Source organism: Haemorhous mexicanus, chromosome 9, assembly GCF_027477595.1.
Source record: "Haemorhous mexicanus isolate bHaeMex1 chromosome 9, bHaeMex1.pri, whole genome shotgun sequence".
Lineage (NCBI taxonomy): Eukaryota > Metazoa > Chordata > Aves > Passeriformes > Fringillidae > Haemorhous > Haemorhous mexicanus.
The window spans coordinates 28865696-28876752 of NC_082349.1; the positions used below are offsets into that span (position 1 = coordinate 28865696).

The window sequence follows — 11057 nt, forward strand, 5'->3', positions numbered from 1 at the left end:
GCTCTGCACAACTGAGATCCATAAGGAAGGGCTTGTCCTGTGCTGCAGTTCCCATTTTTGCTCCAACTTGGTTAACCAGCTTTGAGTGTTGGTGCCTTTCCTACCGAGATACCAGAAGAACTGACTCCTCCTTACTGCAAAGCATTATGCCAGGTGAAAAATTGCAATCTGCTTATTCATGCATTTAATTCCACCTAATTGTCCTCCTCCTCCTTGATATCCTGGAATTGTGTGTTTCTGTCAGTAAAAGTTTGTCATGTGGCTCTTGGCACTCTGTCACCACAGTGTGTCTGTCTGGGAGGGTTGCTCTGGCCAGGGGAAATGTGTGGGAGGGCCAGATCCTGGGATTTTCCCAGAAATTTTTTTCCATACGGAATTTCCCGTCTCGTGGAGGGCAGGCTAGTTGAGGGAATAAAAGGCAGAGCCATTCAGAGTCCAGACACTTGGAGCTGAACTTGATTTTCAAGGCTGAGTTCATTCACTTAGCTACAGCCTCTGGGAAGCAACGCAGAGGAATTCTGTCACCTGGACACTGCAGCTACAAAATGTGAGTAGAAATGGACTCTGCTATTCTGTTTCACTGCCCAGCTAAAGGAGAACTGGACAGCTGGAAATCTGTGTCCATCTTCCTTAAAAGCTGCTTACACTTTAAAGTATCTTGACATTAAAAACAGTTTTTATATGAATAATTTGTGGAAATCCTACTTGTTTAAAAGTACATAGCAAAAATTGCATGACCAGTACTTCATATAGATTTTTGATTCATTTGTTTTTTACAAATGTGTTTCTTTGATTTCTCGTAGCCATCTGCTTAAAAGATAGAGAAAACTCTCAGAAACATGATTTGCTTGCAGTTCCTATCTCTTCTTACCTATGGTAAGTGTGTATTTCTCTGTGTAGAAAACTAGTGGGATGGCAATATTAATGTGACTGTTTTCTTTGAGCTCAGCATCAAAGAGAATTTTTGAACTAATTAACCTGAGGCTGTGTTCACACAGAAGAACCTCTGGATGCAATGGCACGTTTTCCCTGCTTGCTTGTCAAAGCCACAATAGGCTCCTACAAGTCTCAAAGCTTTGTGTGATCAGACATAGTTTCACAGGCTGAAGTCCTGGACTTGAAGATGACTTGCCTGGTTTGAAGCTTGCCAGGTGATTGTTTGTAAAATAATTACCATAGTTTTTATGCATTTTTTCAGATACTGACAAGTTTGCAGTGTTTATAGAGCTTAAATGTCCTTTTCTAGAGAGAGAGGAGGGGAGAAGTCAGACACCAACTTTTGGATATTTTCTTATTCTAGGACTTACAGTGCTGCAGGGGGTGAATGGGTGGACATACCATTATTCAGACACAAACATGACCTACAGGGAAGCAGAGCTGTGGTGCAGAAAGAAGTATACTAACCTGGTTGCCATCCAGAACAAGGAGGAAATCAAGCATCTCAATGCCTTCTTACCCTTCAATCCGGGTTACTACTGGATTGGAATCAGAAAAATTAATGGTGTGTGGACCTGGACTGGAACTAACAAAGAACTGACAGAAGAAGCAAGAAACTGGGCTTCAGGGGAGCCAAATGGCAAAGGGAACAACGAGGACTGCGTTGAGATCTACATCAAAAGAGGGAAGGATGATGGCAAATGGAATGATGAGCAGTGTGAGAAGAAGAAGGTTGCCTTGTGCTACACAGGTATGGTCTGATAAAGGTCACTCCAGTGTGACCCTGGGGAGTTCAGGTGGTGGCTGGGATGAGTTGTTTAACTTCATCTAATATTTACCTCACAACAAGTGGTCTGGAGTTTCCAGCCAGCAGAATCCTTTTACTGCGAGCTAGTCTGTAAAAGGTGTGCATTTCAGAAATTCTTCTGTGAAATACAGGATAATCCTAAATACCAAACCCCCTGATTTTCTTTTGCTGTACAAAGGGCTTGTTTAGTGTCAGAAAGACAAACAAAGTGCTAGCCAGGTTTTCTTAGTGGCTGTTGTTGATTCTTTCATAATTTGCTTTATTTTTTTTTTCCAGCTTCTTGCAACCCATCTCTCTGCAGTGGCCATGGAGAATGCATAGAGACCATCAACAACCACACCTGCCATTGCAACCCTGGCTTCTATGGGCCTGAATGCGAGTTTGGTGAGATTATTTCCTCCTGCTTTTTACCAACCCATGCTACCTAGTGCTCAGTTTGGCTTCTTGGTTTACCTGCTCAGCCAAAGACACTGACTGTGTACCTTCTTGTGCTTCTTTCAAGTTAAGAGTTGTGATCCACTAAAGAAACCTGATCATGGGAGCCTTGAGTGCCACCATCCCCTGGGGGACTACAGCTACAACTCTTCCTGCAAAGTTCAGTGTGAGGAGGGCTATGAGCTGACTGCACTGGAGTCTGTCCACTGTACCTCTTCTGGGCTCTGGTCTGCTCCCCTTGCAGCATGCAAAGGTGAGCTTGCTGCATTGCACATGGCCCTCTGCACCTCAGTGCTGCTCTGTACAAATGGAAGTTTGGCCAATTCCTCTGTAACACACCACATGCTGTAGGTGCTATTTTATTTCAGCACACAGGTCTCTGATCCTGAGGAGGAGAGATGAGTTGGATGATTGTTCTGGCCTTGTTCCTTGCAGGGAAAGACTTTTCCAACTCTTAGGTGGAAACAGGGAATTGAGATGACCTAGCTGTGAGACTGCTCTCAACAGGCCAGTTACTCTTGACTGCAGGAATCATTTTCTGAGGTGTTTGGCTTAGAATAAGATACTTTTCTAAGCAAATGAAAGCATCAAAGGTCACCCAGCAACAGTCAAAATGGGGAAATTTTGGATTTTAAATAGTTGCTGTCATAAGCTGCAGATGAATTAAGAGTCTTGCCTGAAGAGCTACCTTCCCATTTTAAAATATTTCCCTTCTGTCTGCTTTGTGAGATGGTGGCATAGTAGACTCTTTTCTAAAGCTGCTCCTGTTTAGTGGATGTGTTGCTAAGTTTCAGAAAAGAAAAAAAAAATTAAATGATTTGTTGCAAGCTAAGCTCTGTGCTGCCTCTTGTGCCTTTCAGCTGTGACCTGCCCTGCCCTGGAAATGCCTGTCCACGGGGCTGTGAACTGCTCCCATCCCTCTGTGCAGCTCACCTGGGGAACCACCTGTGAGTTCACCTGCGAGGAAGGATTTACCCTGACAGGACCAGCGACCCTGCAGTGCGGCTCTTCGGGGGCCTGGGACAGGCAGCAGCCAGCGTGTGCAGGTAATTTCCTTCTCCCCGCTCAGCCGAGCCCTGGGGGCTGCCAGCCCTGCCCGGCGCTGTCCTGGAGCGCCTGTGCTGATGGCCGTGCGCTCCTTGTGCTGCAGCTGTGCGCTGTGAGGCTGTCCCGCGGCCAGCAGAAGGCTCCGTGAGCTGTGACCGCGCTCCTGCAGAGCTCACCTCTGGCTCACGCTGCCACTTCCAGTGCCCCGAGGGATTTGTCCTGGAGGGCTCACCCAGCACGGAGTGCACGGCACGGGGACAGTGGTCAGAGCCGGTGCCCACATGCAAAGGTAAGACTTGCTGGGTTGGAAACCATTGATTAAAGTTGGAAGAATCTGAAGAGACTTTCTCAATCAGATGTAATCAAAGAGTAGCATTCATCCCCAGCACTTTTCCTAAGCAGATCCCAAGGTGGGGTCGTGTATTAGTGAGGAAACAGCAGTGCAGGGTGACAAACAGCACTCTGGGGCAGAGCCCCCAACACACACAATAACACACTTTAACCGTGTTGTTCTGGCAGGGATTCTTTATTCCCTAAAACACAAATGGGAGCAAGTGTCAGTTTATGCAGTCCAGGGTGGAGAGTAGTCTGGAGCCATTCCCAGGATGACTTGTGTGCTTTGGGTGCATATTTAAGGGTTCTGGCTGCACTATGCAACCTGCTGAAATCTCTGTTTGTGAAACACTGCTAGGTCTGAAGGGAGGTATGATGGCTCTGTAGGGAACAGCTCCAGGCAGGGCATGTCTTCTTGCCAGCTCCTAGAAGAGTGTTTATCTTGACCTACTCCAAGCTAAGCTCTGTGCTGCCTCTTGTGCCTTTCAGCTGTGACCTGCCCTGCCCTGGAAATGCCTGTCCACGGGGCTGTGAACTGCTCCCATCCCTCTGTGCAGCTCACCTGGGGAACCACCTGTGAGTTCACCTGCGAGGAAGGATTTACCCTGACAGGACCAGCGACCCTGCAGTGCGGCTCTTCGGGGGCCTGGGACAGGCAGCAGCCAGCGTGTGCAGGTAATTTCCTTCTCCCCGCTCAGCCGAGCCCTGGGGGCTGCCAGCCCTGCCCGGCGCTGTCCTGGAGCGCCTGTGCTGATGGCTGTGCGCTCCTTGTGCTGCAGCTGTGCGCTGTGAGGCTGTCCCGCGGCCAGCAGAAGGCTCCGTGAGCTGTGACCGCGCTCCTGCAGAGCTCACCTCTGGCTCACGCTGCCACTTCCAGTGCCCCGAGGGACATGTCCTGGAGGGCTCACCCAGCACGGAGTGCACGGCACGGGGACAGTGGTCAGAGCCGGTGCCCACATGCAAAGGTAAGGCTGTTGGAAATTGCTGTTTTCCGGTCACTGGGGAACAGGCAGAAATCCATATTCCTGTAGGGCCCTGGCTCCAAACTAAACTCTGTGCTCCCATGTTTGCAGCTGTGCCTTGGAATGCCTTCTCATGACTCTGAGCAGCTCCCATCCCAAATAGACTTGAAAATAAATTGTACATCTACTAGTGCAAAAAATTGGCCCAAAGACAGGACAGCCCTTAGTTGCTCCAGTTGCATTCTTTTGCAAAAGTTTATGTGCAAGCAAACCATGGGAAATTATATAGAAATTTTACCATTTCTTTGCTTGGAACCTCTTGAGTTTTTTTTTTTTCTTGCATACTTCACTCTACAGCAGGAATAACCATATCTTTTTTGTGTTTCAGTCATACAGTGTGAACCACTGAGCTCTCCTGAGAAAGGCTCCATGGATTGCTCCCACGGGGCTGGGATGTTCACCTACAACACCTCCTGCCACTTCAGCTGCCTAGAAGGATGGAGTCTCAATGGCTCTCGTGTTCTTGAGTGCAGCCACTCAGGAAACTGGAGTGCCAGCCTGCCCACATGTGAAGGTATTTTGCCTGTGAGCAGCCACAGGGAGGTGACACTATATTTTTAGTCAGATGAGCTTTGGAAGGGTGGCAGTGGTGGTAATAGCAACCAATGAGCTAGAACATGTAGAGAAGTCCACGAATTCAAAAGCCCAACAAAATCACTCATGCTTGAAAATAGAAGAGAGGAAAAATCCTAAAAGATATTGGTGGAAAATGTTGATTTCTCATATATAAAAAACCCTGCAACCAGATTTCAGTTCTTTCTGTTTGGTTTTTGAACAAAATATTTCTCACTATGAGCTTTTTTCCATGTGAATAGAGACAAAAGCTTCTCTAGACAAACAGAACCTTGTGGGGAAATCTGCACTCATATAAGTCTGGTTCTCAGTGGACAATTTTATAGGTTTTTTGATTTGGTGTGATAGTTTCTTGGACCCACTCCTCAGCCAAAAGACCTCACAGTGCTTTTCTCTCAGTGGCTGCAATTTTAAAGGACAGAAGCTCAGCCTTGCCTTCTCATTCAAGGCAATAAGAGCTCTGCCACTGCCCTCAGCTGGAACACCCCTGGCCTGCCTGGAATGCTTTTGCTTGAGGTCCTAAAAGCTCAATTCCACTTTCATTTGCTTGAACAGAATTTAGATCCTTGAAGAATTTCATTGATCTCAGCAGGATTGCTCAAAGAGGAAGATAGCACACAGGGAGTTCAAATAGGCACTGCAACATGAAAAATAAGAGGAGCACCAATTGCTATGGCAAGGCTGGAGGTTAGAGGCAGACCCTGGTGTAGGGAGCTTCTTGCCTTGCCATTACTTTGGCAATGGATGGGGTAATTTTTAGTATTCAGCTTCTTACCTTGTGTACAGGAGCTATCATGTTTCAGCAAGCAAATATTTAAGTGTTCCAAGCTGCACTTCTGGTTCCTCTTGAAGAGCATGAGGAAAGGAAAGAAATAGAGAGGGCTTCAAAGACCACCTGTGCCCCTTGATCTCACTGAAATCTTTTCATCCTTTCAGCGTCTGACCAAGCCAGCTACATCTCTGTGGGCATAGCAGCCACTTCTGCCTCTCTGCTGTCCACAGCATCATTCCTCCTTTGGCTTGCAAGGCGCTTCCGGAGAAAAGGTGAGCACCTGCTCTGGCTCCACTGCTGTTTTTATCTTCCTGAAAAGTTTTCAGTGGAGGAAACAAAAGAAGCCCAAAACCTCCAAAGCCCTATACCTTCTTGCTTGTTGAAAAAGTGGTAATTCCCATATTGGATAAATTCCAAAATTATTTTCAAGAACCCTCCATGTATGTCATGTTTGGCTTTTGGATGGACATCTGAAAAAGGAAAAAAAATAGTTAACACCAAATATTTAGACAACAAAATTTAGGGCTTTTGTCTTGAAATACTAATACCTTTTCTTATTCTTCTTGCAGCAAAGAAGTTTATTCCTTTCAGGTAAGTTGTGTCTCAGAAAACAACATGAAAAAACCACTGCCATCACTTTGCTAAAATCCATTTGATAGAAACCTGTTGTCACTAAAGTACTTTTCACTTTTTGTTTCACAGGAACTGGCAGGAAACAGCCAGTGAAGGCAGTTTCCAAAGTGCTGGCGAGAATGTCTAACTCAGGTGTTTCAGGTAAGCACATGTGATGGCTTCACTCACAAATTCTCTTCCTTTTAATCACACAAGCAATCAATCAGAGCTGCTAATTGCTATACAGTTGCTGACACAGCAATATGTGCTTTGGGACATCTAATATGCATCTTGGCATTGCATGGCAGTTCCTAACAAGAGGGATGGATTTATTGCTGTAGAAATGGTTGTTCAGCTCCTGAAGGATGATTGTGCTTAGCATTCTGTCCAGCTGCAAATGGTATTAGGAACATTTTTGTGCAGTTCTGCTACCTGCTGCATACAAAATTCCTCTGAGTTGAGAGCAAATACAAATCTCTGCCAGTTTTCTGATTTATGGAGGAATTTTGTTCTCTCCACAGGAATTGCAGCCACCTTCACTTACATCTCAGATTTCTGGAGAATGAAACTGCCTGCAAATCAGCAGCTGTCCAGATGTTTTTGCCTTTTGCTGACAAGATGATTGACCTTGTGTGTGATTCAGAAATCTTGAACTCAAGCTGTCTGGTATTTCCATTGAAGATAAAGAGAGAACTCTGGCCTTGTGGCCAAATCCTGCCTCCATTCAGGCATGTGGTTATCCTGAACTGGGAGCTTGCCATCTCCTGTGCAGGTGGTGAGTAAGCAGTGCACTGCTGCCTAAAGAGGAGGCTGGTTCCTCCTCTGCTCCACTCAAAGGTACTGAGTGAGGTGAAGACATGCTTTATTTCACATCACTTACTGCACAGCTGCAGCTGTCTCCTCTGGAGTCACATGGGTTATACTTGCAGAAACAGAAGAATCAGGATGGAAAAATATTCACTGAACAGCTTTTAAACTATTGATCTGGTTAGTGGAAGTCAGTTTATTTTCAGATGTCCCAGTCAATAGATATGCCTGCAGTGATATGGGCAATTATTTGGGTTTCTGCTGCATATCCCAGAAAACTTAGATGCCTTTTTTTAAAAAATATAACAGCACTAGGAACCATGGTGCTTACACGGGGTACTCTGGTTTCTGAACACAGCAGGCAGATCTGAAATTATCTCATCCCTGTGGGATTCTGTACTGTACTATGTGTATATACATATGTATTTATTTGAGCAGCTTTTACTGTGGATATTTCTATGCTCTTAACTGTATAGGTATTGTAAAATACTTGTTCTTGAGTAGGTCTGTGGCTGTTGATCAGAATTTATTTGAAAATAAATTGGAAGTGTTTGTAAGGATTGCATGCCTGCATATTGTTTACGAATGAAATGGAAGACTGAAATTTGTATGTATGTGTATTGAAAATATGAATTTTTTTAGCTGTTAAAAGTCTTCAAATGAGACTCTTTTAATTTATATTTAAGTTATGATTATAAATTAAAAATCTCTCATTTAATCCAGTATGTAGTGTCCTGTTTGTAACATTTTTTTAATAAAATGTTTTCAATTTAACACTCCCTATTTGTAAATGTGAATAATTTAAATTATTTGGGTCAGGCCTGTGACTCGTGGCTTCAACAGAAGAATGTGAGGGTAGGGAGAAGACTGGCTAAAAGCAAGGCTGTCCATTACTGCAGAATCACTGGGTTGGAAGAGACTTTTAAGATCATCAAGTCTGACCCACGCCCTAACACTGCCTCAATTAAACCACGGCAGTGACTGCCACGACCAATCCTTTTCTAAACACACCCAGGATGGTGACTCCACCACCTTCCGGGGCAGACGATTCCAGTAACTTCTTCACTCTTTCAATAAAAAAACCCTTTTCCCTAAGATCCAACCGAAATTTCCCCTGGAGCTTCCCGTATTTCCACAGCAGCCAGCAGATGGGGCTGACTGCCCGGGACTGCCACAGCCAGAGCCGATCCCAAACCAGCATCCCCGGGCTGGAAGGGAGGAGGAAGGACCAGGGCCGTGTCCCAGCTGCCCGGGCCAGCAGCGAGCTCCGGCTGGCAAGCGCAGGAGGGAGAGAAGAGCAGGAAGAGAAGCAAGCAGGTGATCTTGGTGCACAACTAACAGCACAAACCCCAGGCTTTTGCAGCCCTTTCTGCTGAGAATGGAAAGAGTTATCACGGGTCTGGAGTTGAAAGCACAGCTCTGACTGCTGCTCTGGGACCTCCATCCCAGCCTGGGCTGGGCTGCAGCCAAACGCTGCCATGGCTGCTGCTGGGGAGGGTCCAGTCGTGGCCACACACTGCTGGGGTCACCCTTTGCCAGTCCCTGGGATAACCAGGGGTTATGGTTTTGTGTGGGAGACATTGAAAGAAGTGATAGAAAACTTTTAGCTACTATAAAACTGGACATGTTTTTGTGAAAAACACATGAAAAAGATGAAAGAAACTTGAGATTTTTTTTTTTTCCTGACTTAAGAACAAGTAATAAAGCCTGTTTCAGCTCAACCAGGCCAGACAGGTTCTGTTGTGGGGCTGGGCCCTTCTCTAGGGAGCTCATTGAGCCTTGTTCTAGTTGGGTTTTATTCTAATTCTTATTAGAATAAAACCCATTTCTTTTAATTTCTATTAATACATTTTTCTTTATACGTTTTTAAAGTTTGAAACCTACTTTACCTTTCTCCTAATCCTATCTCACAGCAAAAAATAAACACATTAATAATTAACCAACACCGAGCCCACCACGCTCTTTAGTATGTTAACCAAGAAATATCAAAATTAACAAAATCTCAAATTAACAAACCAAAACCACTACACCAGGGAAGCTGCACTGCAGCTCTGAGGCTGCTGCCAGACAAACTCTGAGGGGCAGTAGACTTTTCTTGACTCTTCCTGCCCCAGCCAAGAGTCAAGAAAAGCCATCAGAGGCTTAAGAGGTGCTATTGTATTTGTGGGATCCCTGCAGCAGGAAGGAATGATGAATCTGACTCCATGTTCTCAGCAGGCTAATTTATTATTTTATAATACTATATTATATTAAAGAATACTAAACTATACTAAAGAATACAGAAAGGATACTTACAGAAGGCTAAAAAGTTAATAATAAAAACTTGTGACTCTTTCCAGAGTCCCGACACAGCTTGGCCCTGATTGGCCAAAGAGTGAAAACAACTCCCAGCAGAATGCAATGGAACAATCACCTGTGGGTGAACAATCTCCAAACACATTCCACATGAGCACAGCACAGGAGAAGCAAATGAGGTAAGAATTGTTTTCCTTTCCTCTGAGGCCTCTCTCAGCTTCCCAGGAGAAAAACCCTGGGGCAAGGAGCTTTTCAGAGAATGTGAATTGCCACAAGGTGCTGCCCCACAGGGGACAGAGCCCATTGCTGTTTGTCCCAAACCGATTAAAGAGCTGAGAGTGGCTGTCAGCACTTCCACTGCCTGGACAAGGTGGGGCCCAGCCCTGGGAGCAGATGTAGAGCAGTAATCCCCAGGTTCCCTGAGGGACGCAGAGATTAGCCCGGAACGCCCTGCTCTGAATCCCTGAGGAGCTCTTTGGAGATCTAAAGCACCGCACGGATCCCCTGGCCTGCCCTTGCTGGTGTCCTCTATGTGCGTGGCCATCCTCTGGAGAGAGCTGCTTATCCAGCATGGATCCCACCCTGCTGCCCAGGGTGATTCAGCTTCTCCTTTCCTGACCAGAGCTGGTGCTTCTAGCAGTTTTCCCTGGGATCTTACAGGGGCTTTATTGCCAGAAAAGAGACCATAAAATTAACCCTCCTCCTTCTCCAAGCCTTGTAACTTTTAGAGGCAATGCTCTTCTAGTGAGATCCCATTTGGGTGGGATTCATCCTCTCCTTCTCCCATATATCCCCTAGGCCAGATCTGAAGGGGATCTCCTTCCTTGCAGTGATGCTCAAGTTCCATCTATCCTCATAATTAATGTTGGTCCAGCAACAGGCAGCATAATTAATGTTAGTCCAGTTTTGCCAACACAGGCAAAACCCCAGCCTGTGCTCATCCAGGTTGTTGACTCTTTATCCCCTCCTGGCACAGTTTTTCCTGCCTCAGGATATGATTTCCCGGTTAGGATGGCATGGTGCATGCAGGCCTTGAGGAGCTTCAGGAAGTCATTTCATTTGCAGTGGATGTGCCTCTGCCAGTGCCTGGGAACACAGCTCTTGTTTGTATCCGTGTATCTGTGTCCTTCCCGTGCTGGCAACAATGGCCTTGGGAATGCTGGCTGCCAGGCAGGCCTTTAGTCACTCCATTGTGTCACTGCAGTGCTGAGCAGCCACTGATGGGCCACAGGACCTTTGCTGGAGGGACTTTCCTTATTTCCTGTTGTTCTGCATCCCTTAAATTCCTCATCTCTCCCCGGGCCCATGGCATTGTTCGGAGTGGGCTCCGTGTTCTGCCTGGCATCTTGTTGTGGTGTCTGCTTGTGCTGTGACCTATGGAAGCTGTGAAGGTGACATTAACTGGGAGGCACTCGTG

The 11057-nt window shown here is 46.0% G+C and overlaps 1 protein-coding gene across 2 annotated transcripts; it reads left to right on the forward strand.

The window, feature by feature from the left end:
- The first annotated feature begins 423 nt into the window (after nucleotides 1–423).
- On the forward strand, nucleotides 424–8124 carry SELE (selectin E). 2 transcript variants are annotated; one of them, XM_059854715.1, is made up of 14 exons: nucleotides 424–547; nucleotides 804–876; nucleotides 1301–1687; nucleotides 2021–2128; nucleotides 2247–2432; nucleotides 3040–3225; nucleotides 3330–3515; nucleotides 4049–4234; nucleotides 4339–4524; nucleotides 4910–5095; nucleotides 6091–6198; nucleotides 6496–6517; nucleotides 6629–6700; nucleotides 7060–8124. In XM_059854715.1, exons 2-13 carry the CDS (start codon nucleotides 840–842, stop codon nucleotides 6684–6686), a joined length of 1836 nt encoding a protein of 611 aa, XP_059710698.1. In that variant the 5' UTR covers nucleotides 424–547; nucleotides 804–839; the 3' UTR covers nucleotides 6687–6700; nucleotides 7060–8124. The 2 variants fall into 2 exon arrangements, with proteins under 2 accessions (XP_059710698.1, XP_059710699.1); XM_059854716.1 differs by lacking the exons at nucleotides 4049–4234; nucleotides 4339–4524.
- The last annotated feature ends 2933 nt before the right edge of the window (nucleotides 8125–11057 follow it).